Source organism: Zeus faber, assembly GCF_960531495.2.
Source record: "Zeus faber genome assembly, chromosome: 13".
In the NCBI taxonomy this organism is placed as follows: Eukaryota; Metazoa; Chordata; class Actinopteri; order Zeiformes; family Zeidae; genus Zeus; species Zeus faber.
Genome location: NC_137198.1, coordinates 18,732,225 through 18,756,627, shown reverse-complemented (window position 1 = coordinate 18,756,627; position 24,403 = coordinate 18,732,225). Strand labels below are relative to the sequence as shown.

Sequence of the window (24,403 nt, the reverse complement as noted above, 5' to 3'; positions counted from 1 at the left end):
GTTTGTCAGACGGTTCCAGTCGCTCGCCGCTCGACTGCAGCGCAGGGAACAATTCAAGGCAAACACCAGCCCAACTTCTAACGAGGCACGGTGCAGGTTCATCGAGTCCATTCATGAAAATGTTGAAGTGTGCGAACCGGGCTCACGAAGCGTTTGTTCGCCACTCAAGCTGCGACCCCATTGTTTTCACTCCGAGCGAGGTGTGTCGTCACAAGCAAGTTTTTACGAAACTGGAGCGTGAGGGGAAAAAAAAACATTTTAACTATGATAAATGAATTAAATATATTATTTAAACAAAAAGAAAACGCGTTGTTATTTTTATTGCTTTATTATTATTATTATTATTATTATTATTAATGGTAATAATAATAACAACAATAATTACAATAATAGTAATAATAATAACAATAAAAAAATAAAAGTAATAACAAAAATAATAAGAAGAAGAAGAAGAAGAAGAAGAAGAAGAAGGAGAAGAATAGTAATAATAAACAACAACAAGTGTAAGTCATTGACTGAACGTACCTTTCATCCAGTCCACAACTTGCTTTGGCGTCCACTTGGTTATTGGCTCCATGGCTTGCATTTTGAACAGCAGTACAGTACAATGCAACTATGCCCCTTCTTTTAAGTCCTCGGGAGACTTTTCCTACACTTTCTACCGCCACATTATCTCCCCAGCAAGCTGCGGCCGCGGGCAGAAACCCCGCTCAGCTCCCCCGTCATGGTCGCGGCAGTTTGGGATCAAATTGCAGCGTGAGGAACCACGGCGAGGGAGCGGAGAGGAGGAGCGTCCTGCGGCGTTTAAAGGGACAGACTCCAGCTTGTTGAGGGGGTGACGTTTCAATGGCCGTGCATGGCAAGAACGGGGGGTAAACAGGTAAGATGTCGTTTATATGTTTTTCATTATTTATTTATGGATTCGATATGTTGATTTGATGTAATTTATTGTAATGATTATTTCATCACTCTTATTTAATTAGTGTTAATCATTCTTCTTCTTCTTCTTCTTCTTCTTCTTCTTCTTCTTCTTCTTCTTCTTCTTCTTCTTCTTGGTATTATTATTATTATTATTATTATTATCATCATCATCATCATAATCGTTATTATTATTACTTTTATTATTATTATTATTATCATCGTTATTATTATTATTATTATTATTATTATCATCGTCATTATTATTATTATTATTATTATTGTTATTATTGTTAGACTTAGTATTATTATTACCATCATTATTATTGTTATTGTTATTATTGTTAGTATTATTATTATCAATATTGTTATTATTATTATTATTATTATTATTATAATCATTATCATTATTATTATTATTATTATTAGTGTTATTATTATTATTGTTATTATCCTTATATTTTCTATTTATATTCATACTGTAACTGTCTCATTACCCACACCTTTCTTATTTCTCATTGTATCGTGAAATACATTTTAATTATTGTATATCGGTCATATTTTTTGTATATCTTGTTTGCTTGTATGTATATTTTCTTACACTTACGCACTGCTGTCAGGCATACAACACAGGGTTGTTGTTTCCAAGAGTTCCAATTCCCAACCTGAACCTGCAATGCCACTCTTTAATAATAATCAAAACCCGTTCACAATAAATCAGTCCTTTGGATGACGCGTGGGATGTCAAAAACACAACACGCTGTAAACATGTTTATTCTTGTTGGAATGTTTGTATCTATGCGGACACACTGCATCAAAGGAAATGATGTGTGCATGTTGCACTTTGGGGATTCAACTTTTTGATTCAGATCTAAAATGACTCCGCTGGCTGTATTACCCCAATTTCACAGGAGCTAGGCGAGCTGCTTCCCTCTGCAGCCCTGCATTGAGCTTACACAGTTAGGATGCACCCGGTTGCTATGTCTGTACTGGACGCTCAGCGATGCAACTGCTATTGACCTTCCCTTTTATAGCAGTAAAGGTAAATATTGTGTTTTATTATTATTTATTCATTAAAGAGTCAAGCCTGTCATTTATTATTGATATCTGACTCACAGATGCTCTCTAACGGCAAGTAACTCTTGAAATTCATAGGCTACAACCTACATAAACACACCCAACCTGTGTAATCCATTTGGACAACATCTCCAATCCCATAGCATAATAAAATTAAACAAGGTTCACAGGCTGTTCAACCACCCGCTCCTCAGAAACTACTGATATTACATATTACATATTGATATTATCATTTTCTTTAATTAAAGTAAGAACTGACTGAAATTCATGCGTGGTTGATGATAAACAGTGTATTTTCTTCTACATTGGTAGCAGTAGGAGCGATGCACTGCTCTTTAAAGTTCACATTAACCTGCCGGGGACCTCTGCCCACTGTTCCCAAACCCCAAAAGTAGAAAGATGTCGGGTTAGAGATGGTTAAGTTCAGTTATGAGGTTATAGATGGTTAAGTTTAGGTATGAGGTTAGAGATGGTTAAGTTTAGGTATGAGGTTAGAGATGGTTAAGTTTAGGTATAATGTTAGAGATGGTTAAGTTTAGGTTTTAGGCAAGAGATGGCTACGTTTAGGTTTAAAGTTAGAGATGCTTAAGTTTAAGTTTAAGGTTAGAGATGGCTAAGTTTAGGTATAAGGTACGAGATGGTTAAGTTAAGGTATAAGGTCAGAGATGGTTAAGTTTAAGTTTAAAGTTAGAGATGGTTAAGTTTAGGTATGAGGTCAGAGATGGTTAAGTTTAGGTATAAGCTTAGAGATAGTTACGTTTAGGTTTAAGGTTAGAGATGGTTAAGTTTAGGTATAAAGTTAGAGATGGTTACGTTTAGGTTTAAAGTTAGAGATGGTTAAGTTTAGGTTTAAAGTTAGAGATGGTTAAGTTTAGGTATAAGGTTAGAGATGGTTAAGTTTAGGTATGAGGTTAGAGATGATTAAGTTTAGGTATAACGTCAGAGATGGTTAAGTTTAGGTTTAAGGTTAGAGATGGTTACGTTTAGGTATAATGTTAGAGATGGTTAAGTTTAGGTTTTAGGTTAGAGATGGTTACATTTAGGTTTAAAGTTAGAGATGGTTAAATTTAGGTTTAAGGTTAGAGATGGTTAAGTTTAGGTATAAGGTTAGAGATGGTTAAGTTTAGGTGTAAGGTTAGAGATGGTTAAGTTTAGGTATAAGGTTAGAGATGGTTAAGTTTAGGTTTAAGGTTAGAGATGGTTACGTTTAGGTATAATGTTAGAGATGGTTAAGTTTAGGTATAATGATAGAGATGGTTAAGTTTAGGTATAATGATAGAGATGGTTAAGTTTAGGTATAATGTTAGAGATGATTACGTTTAGGTTAAAAGTTAATGATGGTTAAGTTTAGGTATAAGATCAGAGATGGTTAAGTTTAGGTATAAGATCAGAGATGGTTAAGTTTAGGTATAATGTTAGAGATGGTTACGTTTAGGTTAAAAGTTAAAGATGGTTAAGTTTAGGTATAAGATCAGAGATGGTTAAGTTTAGGTATAAGATCAGAGATGGTTAAGTTTAGGTATAATGTTAGAGATGGTTACGTTTAGGTTTAAAGTTAAAGATGGTTAAGTTTAGGTATAATGTTAGAGATGGTTACGTTTAGGTTTAAAGTTAAAGATGGTTAAGTTTAGGTATAAGATCAGAGATGGTTAAGTTTAGGTATAAGCTTAAAGACAGCTAGGGTTAGGGATACGGTGTCATCCGTGTCCAATGGGACCTTTTTCGGACTAGTGTGGTTTTGGAATAAGTTCAAGTTCAAGAGATTATTTGCCATGAGCCATCGGGAACAATGACATGATGCCAACCCGTCGCCCCAGTGAATAGTGGCGGTTTGTCCATAAATAAATGATATTGTGTAACATACGGGCGGTATGCTTTCTGGTTCAGTGGTTCCTGACGCAAAAGTATTGTCTTCTCTCAACCTGGAACACACCTATACTTATACACACAATCCCCCTACCCTTCCCACCACCCCCCTCCCGACACAACAGCTGGAAGCTGCTGTTCACACTGCACTGTAATCAGCTGCAGATTAAAGCCACAAGCTCTTATTACACCTGGCCATGCATCACTTTATCGTCAGGCAATAAACAAAAAACAGCCTTCTGGAAACCACAGTACACAAGAACGGTATAATTGCTTCTGCTTTCTCCTTTTTGTCCGTGTTTGAACAAGTTGAACTCGCCGGCTGGCAGAAACCAAACAAAGATAAAGACAAAGGGTGTGACGGTTGGGGGGGTTCTTCGTGAGTTATTAAAGATTATTTGAATAATATATCATTATTCACCAACGGGTGATCATGTCTTACTGTAGATCAAACTGTAATCTCGAGGAAGGTCATTTTCAATTTGTTAAATATGGAAATTTTAAGTTTACACTGAAGTGACTGCAAACTTAATCATTCTAAGAATTATTTATAAATATAAGCATGGAGTTCATATAAAAGCTCTAATGACTAACTTATAGTTTCTATATATAGTAGTGATTTTTCATTATTTTACAGGCGTGGTATGTGTTGGTGGCTTGCCTTGTGGTCCAAACATCCCAAATATTTCCGAATACAGAGAGACGCTAAGGGGAGTCTGAGGTGGCCGAACCACATTTGGTTCCCAGGGGAGTGTGGTGAATTGAAAGGGGATTTGGGTGGTTTGGAATTCGGCGGAGGTCCTCCCCGGTGGGATTAGCGTATCATGAGATTGTTGTGGAGCGGGGTGGGGGAGAAGTGTGGGGGAGTGGCAGGGGGCTGATGCAGATCAGAAAAGCGATGCTTGTTATGCAACGTGCGGACCAATGTGCATGGCCAAAACCTGAAAATTCAAATTCACTCCCAAAACACGCCAGCTGTCAAAAAAATAGCAAAAGACAAGAAAAACAGCAAGATTCCGCTTATATTCTTAACCAACATTTATTTCAGACTCAAATCACAGGAAGTCCAGTTCCGGCAGTAGCCTATGTGTATATTATTCTACAGTCTACACAGAGATCGGTCTAATAATGTAATTCAAACAAACACGGGTACTTAAAATATCAGCACACAAGTTTATCTTTTCCTCATTATTTCAAAACCCAGCAGGATATGAGGAACCAAACATGTTATCATATAAATAGGCCCCACTTCTGTGTTTTGACAGCTTTTGATCTGTAAACATTTTTGGACTCACATTTGAAGAGGAAATGTCCCCTAACATATAGCCAAAGCACTGAGTGAGACTCTCGTCTTCCCACTCTGTCCTATATATTATATTTGTGGGACCCAACATGTGGGTGGTAATTTGAATTGTACAACATGGGATAGACTTTCACTTCTGAGCACAAATGTACCACTCCCAGTGGGCTCCGGTACTTCCCCACACCAATAATATTGAAATGACCACCTTTCACATACTGGGAATGGGAAGGCATGTGATGTGTCTCATTTACATTTCCTTTTAAGGCATAATAATCACCAAAGATATTTAACAGCTTCTAAAGAGATGGTTCCTCAGTTTGATTAATCGGCAGCCCTCTTCCTTCTCTGTCACCAGGCACAAACTAGCTCCTAAACATTAGCATTGGCTCAAATCTGTCTTTTCCTGGTGCGAGAGAGGCTGGAGACAGTGACATAAAGGGGGCAGTGTAGCAGGGGACACACAGGTCTTCCTGTGTGCTGGAGACTTAGCATTCAAGGGAAAAATGAAACCAAGTTGGTCTTTAGAGCTTATCTTACAGAGCCAAATGTTGTTTTTAGCACTCCTCACTGAGAATCGTAATTTTTTTTAACTGTGTATAAATGACTTGGTACTGAAATGGACCAGAAGCAGGCTGGCTTCGTCCGGCCACAGAATAAAGGCTACAGTGCGGGACTAAAGTGTTCTGTCGAAAGTGAGGGAGTCATCGAAGGGCTGCGGCTAAGGGGCATTCTGCGGGTTGGAAGGGTCAGTTGGTCTGGCGTTCAGGTACTCCAGCGCAAAGACCTGCAGGATCTTGTTGAGGTTCTGGATGGTCTGGCGGTCCAGGTTCTGCTCATTGTCGTCAAACGTGTGCCACACGGACGGGAAGGGGGTCGGGATGAGGTGCAGGACAGGCACACCTGACGGGGGGAACCAAAAACGCATCCTTATGTACTCAGTATATATCAGTGGTAAATAGCCAATGTGTCTTCTGTGTGTGTGTGTGTATGTGTGTATGTTTAAGTATATTTATATGTATATAAACCTCTATTAAGGAATGGCACGTGATCGTCCTGCACAAATCCGATTGGTAGATTGGGCCAGAAATACTGCATGTCGTTAGGATGTTCCTCGAGCTGGCCCATCAATTGTAGACGATGCTCTGAGGACGCAAATCACAAGAAAAGGGTCACGAGTAATAGTAATTAATCTCTCTTTAATGTCCTTTCAGGAAATCAAATAGGATCTTCAAATCAATCATTTTGCTCAAGCAGAGGGGGCAAGAGTCTAAAAGAATAGTAAAACAGTCAATTGAGACGGCAAAAAGCAAAAGCGCGTGATGCAAGTATTTACCAATATTTCGCAGTTTGGAAAGCCAGCGGGACGTGCTGGGGAACTGGTTTCCAAAGCGAGGGGCGGGGGCACCGATCAGGTCCAGCAGCACAAACAGATCCTACAGGAGCGAGGGAGCGAGGGAGGGGAATAATAGAGCCTTGTGAGAGCGTCTCCATGGACCTTCTGGAGATAACCGCATTAAAAACACTCTACTCCCATGTAGCTTTGAGGTGTGAGGATGACGTCGTGTAAGATGTAACATACAGACCACGTTCATCCCAGCTCTCCAAGGCGCGCGCACACACACACACACACACACACACACACACACACACACACACACACACACACACGGAACACAAACGAGCTCAAAACCTGTCTCTGCTTAATCTCTCTCTGACAGAAAAAGCCACATGTGTTGAGGAAACACGCATGCAACCCCACCATAGCTAGGATACAGCAAAATATACTTCTAAGGTATGTAACGTTGTGTTATTGTAGATCATATGATGAATGGGTGTTTTATAACACCAGTACTGCCAGGTGAAGAAATGGGCGATGACCCCTGGGAGGGATGACCCTGAAAGTTTAATGAAATAAGGGATCCAACATTAATCTTGAGGGATTCGTAGGGGGGTTGTGACGCACTATTCCGTGCAGTAGGTTGGTGTCCGTGGCGCCGGGGGGGTGCGGGGTGCTCTCCATCTTCTGGGCCAGGTGACGCGAGCCATACAGGGAGTCCGTCGACGTCCATGTTAAAAGAGCCTCCTCGCCGTCGAAGAACAGCAGCTGCAGCGTCAGATCGCCGCCGGAGCTCTGGAGAAAGGAAGGAGGAGGAGAAAGACAACCAGAGAGAGAGGAAGAGAGAGACAGAAAAGGTGAGACAATCATTCAATGAGGGACAGTGAGAGACCACAGCACCTCCTGTGCCCTCAAAACCAGTTTTCATTTTGCAAGCTTTGCTCCCCCCTCGTGGTTGGTTCATGTAATTGACTTTATAATATTCTAGGCTGTTGTAGTGAGACACTGTCTATTTCAGCCAATTACCTGGCTGTGCATACTATTGCATGACAAGTAGAGCTTAAAAAGAGGCAAAATACCCACTTTTTCTCCTCTTTTTAGACTCTCCCAGTTCAGCCTGATTATTGCTTGATTATTTCTATTTTCATTCCGCAGAATTGAGACCCTCGGGCTCATTGGCCGCGAGTTCAGGTCAGCCCTGTGGGTGACCTTTGTGACAGAGGACTGTGTGTGGAAAACATGCCCCCTGGCTTATCCCCTGTATGTCACAGGCTCTGATAATACCCTTCATGTTAAACACAGGGGGGGGGGGGGGGGGGGGGGCGCATCACCGAAATGTGAGAACAACCAAAACAATGCAGCCGACTACTTGTATCCTAATTGTATCTATGCTGTTTAATTACACAATACCCATTCATTCCATCAACTAAAACTCGTGAAATAAATACAATGAGCCCTTATTCATGTGATGGCCTTGACCATGTGACTTAAAGGAGCGGGTTCACAGCTTTTTTAACCCAGGCCTTATTAAAATGTTGGTGACCATCCCCCAAAAGACATGACAGAAGACAAAAGACATTTTGTTGCTATACTGGGAAAAAATGGCTGCAAAAGGAGCAAGCTTATCATGTTTTTCAGGGTTTTATTGATTCTTTTTGCACTGTAGCCAACCAATGCTTTGGATGTCTTATAATTGCAAAAAGCAGTTTTAAATAAAATGCAATGTTACTGTTATTCAAAACATGTTAAAAAAAAAATACAGGAAAACACGTTGGACTATAATATCAAAAAGTAGATTTACCGTTTTTTAAAGTCTTAAACATATAGCTCATTGGACTGAATTAAAGATCAGTGAGAAGCTGCAGCAGATCGGTAAGTTTCTCTATAATAAAGTATTCGGTGAATTTGTGCTAAGAATAGTTGCAAATAATTTTAATAAGGCCTGGGTTGATGACTTTTAAACAACAAACTTTTGTCCTTTTTACCTTTTGGGTTTTCAGCTCTTCGTCCAGGGCCCGCGCCATCTCCAGCATCATGGCGCAGGGCACGGCCGAGTCGGTGGCGCCCTGGAACTCCCTCCCGTGCCACTGGGGCGGGTAGTACTTGGAGTCAAAGTGGCAGGCCAGCACCAGGCGCCGCTTGGCCGAGGGGTCCAGGGTGGCCACCAGGTTGTTGAAGGACAGCAGACCGTAGGGGGTATCAGACTCAAATTGGTCTTCGGTTACTTCCCAGCCTGCCCCGAGTGAGTTGAGGGTCGTTTTGATATGCTGGAAGGCAGACAGACAGACAGACAGACAGACAGACAGACAGACAGACACACACACACGAAACAAATTCACAAAAATAAGCAGAAATATTGTACCTGGTAAAACACAAACAAAATGTAATTGAAACAAAACGGCAGAATAAGAACCATCTATCTATCTATCTATCTATCTACCTATCTATCTATCTATCTATCTATCTATCTATCTATCTATCTATCTATCTATCTATCTATCTACCTACCTACCTACCTATCTATCTATCTATCTATCTATCTATCTATCTATCTATCTATCTATCTATCTATCTATCTATCTACCTATCTATCTATCTATCTATCTATCTATCTATCTATCTATCTATCTATCTATCTATCTATCTATCTATCTATCTATCTATCTATCTACCTATCTATCTATCTATCTATCTATCTATCTATCTATCTATCTATCTATCTATCTATCTATCTATCTATCTATCTATCTATCTATCTATCTATCTATCTATCTATCTATCTATCTATCTATCTATCTATCTATCCATCCATCTGCTGTGCAGAAGTGCATTGGTTACTCGTGATAAGTGGTTAGAAACCCCCAATTTGACTTAATATGGGAACATTTGAAATTGTGTCAGAGACAGCGTCACTTAAGAAAGGCCTTTATTGAGAACAAGCAATATCAGCGGAGTGTCACGTCACTTTTTTTAATGCGCAGCAACACAAACACACAGATGAGCGTTCGAAAGTGGGACATGGTTGTGTCAGAGCGAAACAAACTCGGATTTTGGAAGGATAGAACTCAAAACCTCTCATTCATGTGTTCCTGGGTGAAGTCCTGTTAACTGTCTAGGCTTATTTCTTTCTGAAATGACAGTGTGTTATACGTGGATGGCACTGACCTCCTGCACGGCCTGGCTGCCTGCAGAGCCTGGGTACCTGGTGACCAGCAGCGGCTTCAGGTCCCGCCGCCACATCTGGTCAAGGTCCGTGTGCGACAGGACGCTGCGGATCTCCCCCGGAGTCAGGGTGGTGGCTCTGTGCTGGAACTGGGGGTCGGGGTGGTTGGGGAGGGCGGGGATGAGAAACAAGAACATTTGCTTGAAGCTCTGGTCCATTCCAGTGGAAATAGCTGTAATAAACTAATAAACGGGAGCTGAGGACACTTGATTGAATCACATCAATCAAGTGGAGTCTAGGATTTGAGAGTCATTTTCAACTGGCAAATAAACGTTCTGGAATAGATCGATAGACAGATAGATAGATAGATAGATAGATAGATAGATAGATAGATAGATATATAAATATATAAATAGATAGATAGATAGATAGATAGATAGATAGATAGATAGATAGATAGATAGATAGATAGATAGATAGATAGATAGATAGATAATAAAAAAAAGTGCCAATAATACATAATAAATAGGCAACAATAATGTTTCAGTGGTTTAGCTAAAAATAAAATCCTTATGCAGTAGACCTAATAATGTACAATAAAGAAAAGAACCTAATGCGTGACCACTTAGTCATTACCACAACAACTCAACAATCAGAATCCATGTCTGAATATAGTGATGGATTCAGTACTCCACAATTGGGTGACACAGCTATAGAATGATGCACTTCCGATGAGAAAAAGGAAACTCTTTACTGGAGTCAAGTTGAGCAACAATATGAAGACGAAGTAACACACACATCCGGCCTGACACAATAAGGTTTGAGGTTTGGGACCAACAGCAGAAACATTTCCGAGCGGTATTCAAACTGTGAGGGGCGCTCCCCTACTGGATCACGGAGGAATTGCAAGGGTGCCAGAAAATGAAAGACAGAACAAAACAAGGACAAAAGAGTAGGCCTTTAATTTATATTATAAGACATGAAATATCAGCCACAAAATTAAAACCACTGACAGGTGAAGTAAATAACATTGATCATCTCGTTCCAATGGCACCTGTCAAGGGGTGGGATATATTAGGCAACAAGTGAACAGTCAGCTCCTTACGTTGACGTGTTGGAAGCTATAAAAATGGGCGAGCGTAAGGATCTGAGCGACTTTAAACAAGGGCGGAATTGTGATGGCTAGACAAATGGGTCTGAGCATCTTCAAAACGGCAGGTCTTGTGGGCTGTTGGTATGCAGTGGTTAGTACCTACCAAAAGTGGTCCAAGGAAGGAAAAAGCCGGCAGAGGCAGTGTGATACTCTGGGCAATGTTCTGCTGGGAAACCGTGGGTCCTGGTGTTCATGTGGATGTTACTTTGACACATACCCCCTACGTAAACATTGTTGCTGACAAAGTACACCTCTTCATGGCAACGGTATTCCCTCATGGCAGTGGCCTCTTTCAGCAGGATAATGCACCATGCCACACTGCAAAAATGGTTCAGGAATGGTGAGTAAGATGACAAGGAATTCAAGGTGTTGAATTGGCCTCCAAATGTCCCAGATCCTAATCCCATGGAGCATCTGTTGGACGTGCTGGAACAACAAGCTCGATCCATGGGGGCCCCACCTCACAACTTCCAGGACTTAAAGGATCTGCTGCAAACGTCTTGGTGCCAGATACCACAGGACACCTTCAGAGGTCTTGTGGAGTCGCCACGGGTCTGAGCTGTTTTGGCGGTGCGAGGGGGAGCTGCACAATATTAAGCGGGTGGTTTTAATGTTGTGGCGGTTCTGTGTATATTAAAGGTCTACTTTTTTGTTAAGTGGTTGTCGTTTGCATTAGTTAACTGAAAAGAATACAATTTGTTCATATTGATTTATTTTCATTATTTGTCATCATCATCATCATCATCATCATCATCATCATCATCATCATCATCATCATCATTTTTTATTATTATTATGATTATGATTATGATTATTATGATGGTTATTATTATGATTATTATTATTATTCTGATAATTATTATTATTATTATTATTATTATTATTATTATTATCATCATCATTGTTATCGTTAGCCTGTGTGGATAGGCGATAAAAGCCACAAATGAATGTGACTGCTCGACCTGGTTTACTATAAACGACATATGATTTTTCTGAAAGGGGGGGGGGGGGTCAAGTCCTCGAAATCCTAGGGAGGGGGGCTTGGCAAAAAATGACTCACTGAAGTTTGAATACCACCGTCCTAAGGTTAGGCAAACTACCAGATCTTAAACAATCACCTGGAACGAAAAAAAACCAACATTTTGATTTCCATGCGACAATAAGCAACAGGAGGAAATGTTACTTCATTACTGGAAAGGGCAGAAACCAGAAAGACCAGACGGAGCAGTGAATTCCTTAAGAGGACATCACGATAACAAGTGCGATCACAGCCTGTGATGCTGCAATAAAGATAAATCAACAATTTCCCCAAACGGGTATATATATGTATATATATATAATTGTTTTTTTCCTAAGGGAAATCCAAAGTGTTGCAAGGTGCGTATGTTCAAGTGTGGCCTAACCACGGAGCTGTGTTTAGGTGTCTCTCTCTGACACAACCGGTCCTGACAAGGCGTGCGGCGCCGGGCCACTCAAGAGGCTTTCTTTCCCGTCTGAATACTGCCGTGATTGAGCGGCTGTGGGTGACGCAGAAGGCCGTGGCGCTTTTCTAAACGCAGCAATTTTAAAAACAGGACAGTGGCGGGCGACCTGGGGTTTGTGGCGTAACGGAAGGTGCCCGTCCATCCAAAATGTGAATCTCGATCTGGTTTTTTGTATTTTTTTTATTTAATCTTCAACCGCAATAGACCAACCTGTGTTAACGGATGACAAACGGTTTAAGGAAACCCCCCCGACAAGACTCCCCCGCGCCGACATTGGACGTATCGATCCCGGTCCCCGGATCGTTCCTGGTTTTGGTCTCAAAGTTCACCTGAGATTACGTCACGGAGAGCCTCGGTTGTCCTGGTAACGAACCGAAAGGGAGGGGGAAAGGAGAGAGAGAGAGTGTGTGGACAGAGGACAACACGGAGAAGGGGGCACGGGGTGAACCGGCTCACAATCAAATCACGTATCCCGCCCCCGTCTGCGGAGGCTGCGTTGCGTGGTGGATGGTCGTTAATTGGCGAGAGACCGACTGCAAGGAGACACGCTTCACTACGTTGCACTGTGTCAGGGAAGATCTCCGGGCAGTGGGGGTTTCACTGCCACTATTGTTCTGCACCCGCGTCTGAGTCGAGTGACTTTGATCGCGCTTCAGAACACTAAAACCCGCGCGCACAACGCGGGGTCCGCGCGTTGCAGCCGTGGCTCGCCCCCGCAAGCCCGTAATGACTCTTGGAAGATCCAGAAGCTTCACCGCGTCCTCGGGACTCAACTTCCACTCTGGATCTATTAATACCAAGATCTGCAATTGGAGGATCAATGGTGATGACAGTGCTGCCATGGCAACCAGGCCACGATACGACGAGAGAGGGAGAGAGAGAGAGAGAGAGAGAGAGAGAGAGAGAGAGAGAGAGAGAGGGTATGAAGACCACGATAAGGAGGCAAGCACCAAATTACAGCGACCAACACCTTCAGTCTAATGAAACACCGGGAAAAAGTCAATGATCCTGATGTTTTCCTCAACGTTTATTTTTTTTTTAATTTTTTTAAGGAAGGAGAAAATAATAGAGAGAAAGGCTGGTGGTGAGTGTCCAAAGAAAGAAAGAAAGAAAGAAAGAAAGAAAGAAAGAAAGAAAAGACGGGAGTAAGGAAGCGCCAGAAGGGGAATGAAAAGGACCAAGGTATACGAGGCTGTCGTGGTAGGCACTTCATGGCAGTAAAACCCGAGCAGCTTGAGAAAAGAGGACGCAGCGCTCCCACGCAGCAGCCACTCACCTTCTCCTGTGTCCACGGAACTCCATTGATACAGTTTATGGAAACCACCAAGAAGAAGACGCGCGGGGTGGAAAACAGATGCATTATTGCCACCGGAGCGCGGAGACTCTCGGGCATCGCAGTACTTCTCCACATTCCTCTCTCTCTCTCTCTCTCTCTCTCTCTCTCTCTCTCTCTCTCTCTCTCTCTCTCTCCTCCCCCCTCCACTCCCTCTCTCTCTCTCTCTCTCTCTCTCTCGCTATCTCTCTCTCCTCCCCCCTCCACTCCCTCTCTCTCTCTCTCTCTCTCTCTCTCCCCCTCCCTCTCTCTCCCTCTCTCTTTCGCTCCCCCCCTCTCTCTCCCTCCCCACCTCTCTCTCTCCCTCTCTCTATCACTCCCCCCCCTCTCCCTCTCTCTCTCCCTCTCTCACCCCCCTCTCCCCTATCTCACCCTCTCTCTCTCCCTTGCCCCCATCTCCCCCCCTCTCTCTCTCCCTCTCCCCTTCTCTCTCCCTCCCCCCTTGCCCCCCCTCTCTCCATCTCTCTCTACCTCGCACAACCCCCCTCTCCCTTGCCCCCCTCTCTCTCTCCCTTGCCCCATCTCTCCCTCTCTCTCTCTCTCTCTCCCCCTTCTCTCTCTCCCCCTTCCCCCCATCTCTCTCCCTCCCCCCTTGCCCCCCCTCTCCCCCCCTCCGTCTCTCTCTTACCCCCCTCCCTCTCCCCCTTGCCCCCCTCTGTCTCTCCATCTCCCTCTCCCTCCCCCACCCCCCTCTCCCTTGCCCCCATCTCTCCTCTCTCTCTCTCCCTCTCCCCGTTCTCTCTCTCTCTCTCTCTCCTTCTCTCAACCCCCTCTCTCTCTCCCTCCCCCGTTGCCCCCCCTCTCCCTTCCCTCTTGCTCCCCTCTCCCTCCCTCTCGCCCTCTCCCTCTCTCACCCCCCCCTCTCTCTCTCCGTCCTCCCTTGCCCCGCCTCTCTCCCTCTCCCTCCCCCACCCCCCTCTCCCTTGCCCCCATCTCTCCCTCTCTCCCTCTCCCCGTTCTCTCTCTCTCCTTCTCTCAACCCTCTCTCTCTCTCCCTCCCCCGTTGCCCCCCCCTCCCTCCCTTCCCTCTTGCCCCCCTCTCCCTCTCTCTCCCTCTCCCTCTCTCACCCCCTCTCTCTCTCTCTCCGTCCTCCCTTGCCCCGCCTCTCTCTCTCCCCCTCCCCCCTTGTCACCCCCCCCCTCACCCCCTCTCTCTCCGTCCTCCCTTGCCCCCCCCTCTCTCCCTCTCTCTCCCTCCCCCCTTGCCCCCTCCCCTCTCCCTCTCTCTCTATCACCCCCCTCTCTCACGCTCCTCAGTCAGGCTTTAGGGATCATGTGAAAAACAGGAGGAGGACCCGCGGCTCTGGGATCAGTGCGTCACTCTCGTCTCAAGGGCCAACACCGTCGGTGTCGGGTCGGGTGATGACCCCGTGATGTTCGAACGTTTTCATTAAAGTTAAAATCCGTCAGATAATTTTGGTGAAAGAAAAACAACACATATTTTACACCCTTTCTTTAACCGGCACTTTAGAAGGAACAGCTATTGAATGTATGTGTGTTCTATGGTCTTTCCGTTGTTGGTGGCGGGGTCCGTCATTCCGCAACAACGCAAAGGGATGTGGCAGGAGGTGAAAGGTAGTCGCGGTGAGTTCGGTAACGCAGCGTCAACCGTCAAGATGAATATTCTTGAAATCAAATTCCAAATTTCAAAAATTACAAGTTGTATTCAAGGCAATAAAATAAAATAAAATAAAAACACAAGTAGAATGGGTGCCTTTATATTTATATTGGAGAACGGCTCTTACTGCTGTATATTTGAGTTGCGTTTTGTTTGTTCAGGTAAATAAATATTGATAAATATTGGTTTTAAGTAGGATTCTCTGGTGTTGCACCTCCAGCTGTATACAGTGAGTTGTTGACATCGAACAACCTTCAATTGTAAAACATTTCTCAATGTATCTCCCCTTTTACTAAGCACTAAATGCAAATGCAGAGCAATTAATAATACAAGATGCCATGTTGACCATGTTTCCCTATAAACCACATTGTTACTGATAGTGTTTGGTGACAGGTGACTGTCACAACCATGAAATATGTACAAAATAAATCATTTTACTTTGCTGAAAAAGGCATTTTGTTCATCATTCTGGTAGGATAGAATCAGTGTTGCCAGGGTGCGTTTTTGTTTTTTTTTGCCGCGGAATTGGGCTACTTTTAAAGCGTTGCTGCGGGTTGGGTAGACCTATTTTGCATGCAAACTACATGAATAATATTTATAAACAAAACTAAAAATAACGAAAACGCTGCTGGGGGTGACGCATGGAACGGTATTACGCGCGTAGCGGAGTTCTTCGTTCCTTTGTCACGCAGACCTGGCAACCCCGGATAGAACGGCTTTCCACACCAGGCAGTAGGCACACACTAAAAATATTGTTGTTGTTGTTTTTTTTTTTTAAGATAAATTAAAAAAATATATATAAACATTGACATTTTTTTTTTTTTACATTTTACAAGTACAGCGGATGGTTATGGTCAATGTATCTGAATGGAGACGACTTGAACGACCACGTGGCCGTGGTCGAGTCACGTGGCCAACCCGGAAGTGCGGCACATGTCAACACGGCAGCTGCTCCTGGAAACGCGTCCGCGCCGTTTTTATTCCACGGCTCCTTCGTCGGCCTCCGTGTCTGTATCGCTCGCGAACGTCGATCGCGAGCACCGATGGCGGACGAGGTGTTGCGCTTGAAGGCGCGACTCGACGAGAAGGACGAGGAGATAGCGGCTCTGAAGGACAAGCTGGCCGAATTACAGAAGGTGAGGGCGCTTTTGTCGTTTAGTGCTGTTAAACTATAGAAAAGCCAACTGAAGCATTACTCGTTAAACCATAGTTTATATGAATAGCTAGCTTACTGGCTATGAACAGCTGATAAGATGAGCTAATACTTTAATATACACTAAGTTCACAAAACATATACAACTAAACAATAAGTAAAAAAATATGTAATACCCCAAAATACATTAGACAACTTGAGAAGTATACAGTGTCGAATTTCAATAAAATGAAAATAACGGATAAAATATGGAAGGTTCATTAATAAAGTGTGCTTATGCATATCCAAAACTATACCTCGCAATGGCCAACCCAGCTGAAATAGTTGCTTATAACGGCACTTTATATTTGAATCTCAATAGATAGATATATAGATACTTCATTCATCCTAGGAGGGAAATCAAAACAGTAGGCAATAAGAATAAAGTAATACGAGTTAAAACATAACAATCAAAACATTTGGAAATATACAATACACCTAAAAAACAATACAACAATAGACACATTTTACGATACACAATTAACCTAAAGACAACAATAAAAAATAAAACTAAAATTCACAGTCTATCCAAATTAGGGAATTTTAATTTATAAAATACATTCTGTACTGTGTAGCTTCTAAAACAGCGCCTAATACCATTTCATACTGGACTGTAATCTTGTGTTTTTTGTCTTTAATAACTCCCATGTCCCATCATTTCAGAGCAGTAGACCCCCACTCCAGCTGCGTGATGAAGTCACAGGCCTGGCCCGCCTGACGCCCAAACCTCTGTCAAACGAGGACATCATGCGCTACAGCAGACAGCTTCTCCTGCCACAGCTGGGGGTCCGCGGTGAGGATAACAACATGGAGTCCATCCTTACACCAATGAAACTACTTTATTTTACCGCTTTGCGACTCTGTGACTCACGGTGCTACATTTAAAAAGTTAATCTTGATTGTCTTCAGGCCAGCTGAACCTTTCAAAGACCTCGGTGCTGGTGGTGGGTTGTGGAGGACTAGGCTGCCCACTGGCTCAGTATTTAGCAGCAGCGGGAATTGGTGAGTAGCTTAATCTAAAAAATGAATATGAAACAAAAAAAGGAGTGTAATCCGAGCCAGATGATTGAAAAGCCCTTTTAATATGAATGTTATCATTAAACAACCAATAATAATGTAAATGAGATTTTTCCTTGTTTTACAGCACCAAGGCTCCACTTCTAAGTTCTGCTGCAAATCCTGTTGTACAACTGTTTAAAACGAAGCATTTAATTACTTTACTTTTCCTCCTATGTGTCTCCAGGACGCCTGGGGCTACTGGATTATGACGAGGTGGAGCTCAGCAACCTCCACAGACAAGTGCTCCATGGAGAGGAGAGTCAGGGCCAGGCCAAGGCCCTCTCTGCCGCCGGCAGCGTCCACAGGTACGGACACATCGCTGACATTTTACTCTGCATTAGAGGGACATTACAGGGAGTGCGTAGGCAATGGGGTATGCTTCTGGTGAACCTATTACGACTGAAAACTACCCCAAAATAGGACATGTAACTTAAAAATGTATATATATAAATTGCAATTTGACCACTTAACGTTTTGTAGGTTTTAAAATAAATAAAAAAAACTTTTTTTTTTCTGTGACCCCCTTGTTTACTGTGCAATGTGAACTGGCGCTCTCCGGTCTCACCACAGGTTATATCTGGTTGTGTATTTGACCTCGGTCTGCAAATATTGTGTAAACATGTTATTTTAGAGGCTTCTGTTTTGGGTGATTTTCTTGCACACAGTGGCTCATTGTGGTTAGCATGCACAGACAGTCACCGCCACTAGGGGGCGCCCTTTCACTGAATCGCTATTATGGTAATAGTTTCTGGATGCAGTCATGCAAACTTTTACCAATACACTGATTTAATCTGATTTTATTATTATTTTCTGCTCTACTGGGACCGTGCAGTATGTAGAACCATAGCGTGGATGTGGGTAGAACGAAAGAACTCAACTTCCATCATGAGTCATGGACATGGGACATTCGATGGGGGGAAAACAATCACATCCGCTCCGACTGTGGCCTCTTCCACACGTATATGGGTATTTTAAAATACGTATTTTTTCTGCATTTTGGCCTTCCGTCCACACCAAAATGTTGTTTCAGATCACTGAAAACGAAGCGTTTGGAAAAACTCCTTCCAGGGTGGAGATTTTTCAAAACTTTCCGACAATGACATCATGACCTGGATTTACACATACACAATTGTTGTTTCACAAGTTGAGCATGCGCCAGAAACCTACAAACAGTGGCAGTTGTTTACGTTTGGCTATTACTGTTAGGTTTAATGTAGGATGACCACATTTTCAAACCCCCAAACCGGGACCCAAGTGTACTGCACATTCATGCACGTGCACAATGTCAATGCTGTCCACCCTCCCGTTTCCCCCGGGATTTGCCTGTATTTTACTATTCATACCTGCTGTCCTCTCGGTTTTTTATTTTCCCGCAAATATCCCGTATTTTTTAACAATAAAAAAAGGTTGATAGCCCTGCGATCTCCGCTCCGCTGACTGCTGTGCCATCCACTGTGTGTCCCTGCTCCCCGTTTCTCCAACAAAACCAATAATAACCGTGTGTGTTTTTTATAGTAGATGAATCCATTTTAATTGAATGAAACAAAAACAAACACCATGCGTAACAGGGAGCTTGAAACCGGGACAATCCCGGACAAACCAAGATGTCTGGTCACCGTAGTTTAATTACATGTTTACAAGTCAACCTAGCATTACGTCATCATTACCCCACCCTGCGGACGCGTATAGATACACAACCCCAAATAGTTCATCAATCCACCTCTCCCTCTGCGGTTCAGAGTACGCCATGCTGTGTTGTTGTTGTATTCGCGGCCCGAGAAGAAGCCCATCAATGTGCATGCTCCCAGTGTTCTTCTGTGGTGTCTGACATAACGTTTTATCGCCCCCACTGGCTTGGCATGCTTATGTGAGAATTTCGACTGTTTTTTTTTTTTCGTTCTCTTGTGGACGTTTTTTAAAAAATACCCATATACATGTGTACGAGGCCTGTGTGTCTTTTTGTGTCCTCAGGCTAAACTCCACAGTCGAGTGCATTCCCTACCATCTCCAGTTGTCCCCAGAGAATGCCCTGCAGCTCATCCAACAGTATCCACTGACCTCACCGACCCCACTGACACTACTGGGCCTCTGTCTTTCCTCTGTGCTATGAAGTGTATCATCTTAAATTCGGAACGTGTCCGCCCCGGGCTGATTCCTTGACCTCGTCCATCACATATACGACATTGTGGCCGACTGTTCGGACAACGTCCCCACTCGCTACCTGGTGAATGACGCCTGCGTGCTGAGCGGGAAGCCCCTTGTGTCGGCCAGCGCACTCAGAATGGAGGGACAGGTGAATCACAAAAAGAATCAGAATCGGAAGCCGAGTCAGTTTTTTCGGCAAGTACATTTTTACACAAAGGGATTTGTCGTGATAAGGATTGGTGCATTGCGGTACAGACAATTGGCATCAAAAAAGCTTAATAGACTGAAGGAAAAAAAAAAGGAAAATAAATAGCCAAATATACAAAATTAGCCCCAAAAAATAATGTACAGAAGAAATGATATCCCATGTCAGGCTATTTTTCAAGCATACCCATGTTTTTTTTGTAGCTCACGGTGTATAACTATGCTGGAGGCCCCTGCTACCGATGTCTGTATCCGGTGCCCCCCCCTCCAGAGACGGTGACCAACTGCTCTGATGGAGGAGTTTTGGGAGTGGGTGAGTCGATTCTACTCTTCGTTTACCTTAACCAGAGGCTATTTAATGTTCTACGGCGACACTGAGGGCCAAAGCCTACCCTGGGCACTGCAAACGCAAGGTCTGGTTGTACATAGTTAACATGCGCTCGCTGCTGTGTTCCTGTGGAGTGAATTAAACCAGGGCTTCACCAGGGGTCAGTAGAGGGCACATCTGATGTGGTTCCTTGAATGACTACTGCAGTAGACAAACAACCACAAAGAAACAGGTCCACTGTTGAGCAATCTGTCATCTTTGGAGGAAAAGAAATAGATAATTGGCGTCAAAAAATTCTCGAGGAAGGAATAAATCGCTCTCGGAGGGGAGAGCGGACATTATGTTTCTAAAAAATATATATATAATGTTCTGTAACCAACCAAATTCAGCTGCCATGCTGAGTGAGACTTTATAAATACAAGGGATGGAATAAATAAAAAATCCAAATGAACAAATATGGGGGATATCATATATTTCGGAGGCTCTCTGACAGTTTCCTGTTATAGGGTGCTATAGCGCCCTCCTCGCAGTAACGCACAGTACTTCTTCTTTAATCCTCCTGTTTATACTCATGACTTGTTAATAAAATTGTCCTCCTTTCCCCTTAGTTCCAGGAATCATGGGTTGTCTCCAAGCATTGGAGGTGCTCAAGATTGCTTCTGGACAAGGCTGTATCCTTTTTCCCTTTCTTTCCATTCCAAGCTTCCCTATTACCATCCCTCACCACTGTATTGCATTGCAGCAGAATTTCTTTTTTTGGCAATCACGCTGAATAAGTAAAGGTAGGTTTGAGTAAATCATGCTGAAGTAGATTCCATTGAAATTTGAAAGTAAGGTGCGTTGCTCCACAACCATGCATTTGTGATATAACTAGAGATGGATGGATTGATGGATGGATAGATAGATACATTACTCATCCATGGAGGGAAATGCAGTGTCACAGCAGTTCACATAAAAAAATGTGCAATAATGATATAGTAATAAGAATAAAAGTTAAAAAAATGCAGACAAACTAAATAATTAACAATAAATAATAAAATAAACCTAACCCAGAAACATAAATCTCAACATAAAAAAAAACAACTTAACAATAAAACTAAAATATAAACCTAAAAGTAAACAATATAATAAGGCAATATACAATAGACCTAATGTTAAATAATCATTTCTAAAAAATAAAGGTAAAAATGAACAATAAACAACAGAAATAAACCCAAAGAAAAAAACAATGAGCAAGAAAATAATTGCAATATTTGAGCAACAAAAAGCTTGAAACATCATTTTTGGGTGCGTGCTCTGAACTCCATCTCTATTTTTGACACTTGGTAATGGCACTAGTCTCGTGACAATGATCTTTTCCTTGACGGGGTGTCGGCGGCAGCCTCGTGCGGGCAGCAGCTGCTGATGCTGGACGCTCAGGACGGCAGATTCCGCTCCATCCGGCTGAGACCCAAACAGAGGGGCTGCGCGGTGTGTGGTGAGACGCCCACGGTCACTGGGCTGGTTGACTACGAGGCTCTGTGTGGGGCGGCAGCCACGGATAAGGTGGGTCATGTTTCCTTTTCTTTTTTTTTTTAATTTATTATTATTTTTTTTTATATGGTAAATTTAAGGCGTATGGACATTGACCCCTGGGGCCGCAAGTTTTATCAGAATGCTCTCACTATTTATTTAATTTTTAGTATTAAGTCATTTATTTTGAGATGTTATGCTGAATGAAACACACACACACACACACACACACAGAAGTTATACAAATGATGTATACAATTTTGAAATAAAAAATATATATATATTAAGCCTAAAGATATTTTAGGTTAGCCTGCGAATGGACTCTATTTTTTTGTATTTTTATAAATGTATTGGCTGACTTGGAACCACGGAAGAATATTTTCTACATATTATTAAAATAATTTATTTCCTTTGGGCCAATTCTGAAAGCAGGGAGGCTGTCCAGTCCAGTGAAAAATATTTACTTTCTTAATAAGACGTGCAAAGTATAATTTTGCTGATTTTAACCGGATGATTGAAAAAGTACATTAAATTGCCCCCCTAAATGTAGTAAAAGGGCTTTATTCACACTGTGTTTCTATGCCCTGCAGTGCCGCAGACTCGCCCTCCTCTCCGCAGACCAGAGGATCTCAGTGCAGGTAAAATTCTTGTGTAATTGCTCGCTCTTTTCTTTCCCGTTTTTGTGCACATTCAAAAACCCTGATTACCATCTAAGCACTGACCCAGCCCTAAATGGGAAATGACTTAAAATGCGGCTGTAGTTTTTTCTAATGGAAACGAACAAAGTGTCCTATTTGGCGCGTTACCTGTGGATTTATTTGTGTTTCTGCAAAAAATAGAGCTTTCTAACGAGCTCGGTCATTAGGTGGCGATGGGTATCATAATTGATTGGAGCCTGACAGAAATTGTGTGAGAGATCCATTTAGACATAAACCCTGTAATTTTAATGAAAAGCAGTGAAAATAAATGAGCACGTAAATAAACAAACAAAGTGGAATTATGCTTATTTAAACATTTGTTGATGGAGTGGGATTTGTTTTCCTAACACGTGTATTGGGTAAACAACAGGGGCATACAACTTTCTAAAATACAAAGCTTGTATTCATAATACAAGCTTTTAATGTGTTTTTAAATGTTTATTTTATTGTAATTCCAGGATTATAAATCCATAGTTGACAGTGCAATTCCCCATCTGCTGCTGGATGTGCGCCCTCTGGTGGAGGTGGATATATGCCACCTACCATCCTCTCTCAGTATCCTTCTGACTTTTTTTTTTTTTTTTGGTGAAGTCAATCTCACATTATTGCTTTCCCATCATCGTATCATTTCCCGTCAATGTCGCTATTAAGCTTTCCTCCAGTGCTGTCAAATTACCGTCCTTATATTCTCGCGAGACATTCCACTCTGCAGTCTGGAGGAGCGGAAGGCCGAGCAGGTCCAGTTACTGCAGGAGAGGATCGGCCAATCGAGACGGCAGATGAAGGGAGATGGCCGCCTTCCAGGTAGCTGGCCAGAACACCTCAAAACACCTCCTGTATTTTTTTTTTGTGTACATTCACGTCTGGGTGGAACCTTATCCTGAATTTCCCTGTGATTATTTCTATTTTGTGTATAATATTTTTTTTTTTACATGTGATGGATGTCACATTTTTTTATGTTGTATATCCTTTTTTTTATGTAAAAAAAATAAATTAAAAAAACCTGAACAGATGAGCCCATAGCAGAACGACTTGTCCCTTTTCACTGTCTGCAACTAGGTCCGTTTTTTTTTTTTTTAGGCCAGCGGTGACAGGATGTAATAGGGTTGCTAGGTAATTCTTTTCCAAAACAACTGTTGTTTGACCTGAGCAGCTGGCCTGCTTGAAAAAAGAAGAAGAAGAAAAAAAAGAAGAATATTCAAGATGTTATTTTTGCTGCGCTCTGTTTATTCAATGTGTTAAAATTATCCACATCAAAGGAGCTTTATATACCTGTAGATTTCTAATGTTTATCATACTGCTGCGTGGCAGGGTTTCGATTATATCCTTATTTTAGAAACACGGGACACAGATCGATAAGTCGGATGGAATAAGGAATTTCAGCTGTAAAGCTGTAAAATTGCTAAAAATGCATTGATTTAAAAAAAAAAAAAAAAAAAAAAAAAAGGAAACAAAAAACCCCCCCAAAATTTTGTCTTTAGTGCTACACACCCCATGCGAGTCACACTGCACATTTCTCTCCATTCTCCTGCAGTCTATGTGATCTGTAAGCTGGGGAATGACTCCCAGAAGGCCGTGCTGCTCCTGGACAAGATGAGCGGCTCGGAGGTGGAGGACATCACCGTCAAAGACATTTGTGGGGGACTCTCGGCGTGGGCCCAGAAGGTCGACGCTACCTTCCCCCAGTACTAACCCATTCAGACAACGCTGTGGGTTTTCTTTTTTTTTTTTTTTTTTTTTTTACTAGCACCATGTTTTTAGAAATAATTTTACTTTGATAATAAATTAAAGTTCCGCACCGCTGTGTCTTTGATTGATCCTTGCAGGTCTTTCTTTTTTTTGTAGGAAGTTGCTGAATGGTTTCCTTCATTTTGTTTTATTTCATCATTATATAGTTTTGTCTCATGGAAAAAAAAATCTAAATCAAAATTCAGCCACATGAAGTTGTTTTCACTATACTAAGCTGAAATAAAAATTGTATTTCTATAGTTTGACTGCAAAAAGAGAAGAAAAA

The 24,403-nt window shown here is 42.3% G+C and overlaps 3 protein-coding genes across 3 annotated transcripts in view; 1 reads left to right on the top strand and 2 right to left on the bottom strand.

Moving 5' to 3' along the window:
• The window catches only part of LOC307239518 (connector enhancer of kinase suppressor of ras 3-like), a 54,721-nt gene extending 54,001 nt beyond the window's left edge, over window positions 1–720 (bottom strand). The window contains exon 1 of the mRNA XM_080012931.1: window positions 526–720. Within this exon, the coding sequence (XP_079869057.1) occupies window positions 526–586 (61 nt within the window). The 5' untranslated portion in view covers window positions 587–720. The remainder of the gene's footprint in view (window positions 1–525) is intronic.
• Window positions 721–4,931: 4,211 nt separating this feature from the next.
• Window positions 4,932–13,703, bottom strand: qpct (glutaminyl-peptide cyclotransferase). The gene is made up of 7 exons (XM_080011854.1): window positions 13,577–13,703; window positions 9,666–9,812; window positions 8,486–8,767; window positions 7,128–7,295; window positions 6,498–6,597; window positions 6,190–6,306; window positions 4,932–6,064 (listed from the first exon to the last, which is right to left on the bottom strand). The coding sequence occupies exons 1-7, from the start codon at window positions 13,691–13,693 to the stop codon at window positions 5,883–5,885; spliced, it is 1,113 nt and encodes a 370-aa protein (XP_079867980.1). The 5' UTR covers window positions 13,694–13,703; the 3' UTR covers window positions 4,932–5,882.
• Window positions 13,704–16,266: 2,563 nt separating this feature from the next.
• Window positions 16,267–24,187, top strand: mocs3 (molybdenum cofactor synthesis 3). The gene is made up of 13 exons (XM_080012648.1): window positions 16,267–16,387; window positions 17,107–17,236; window positions 17,353–17,445; window positions 17,687–17,807; window positions 19,474–19,548; window positions 19,678–19,795; window positions 20,056–20,164; window positions 20,788–20,850; window positions 21,561–21,724; window positions 22,282–22,329; window positions 22,848–22,944; window positions 23,086–23,193; window positions 23,924–24,187. Exons 1-13 carry the CDS (start codon window positions 16,295–16,297, stop codon window positions 24,079–24,081), a joined length of 1,377 nt encoding a protein of 458 aa, XP_079868774.1. The 5' UTR covers window positions 16,267–16,294; the 3' UTR covers window positions 24,082–24,187.
• The last annotated feature ends 216 nt before the right edge of the window (window positions 24,188–24,403 follow it).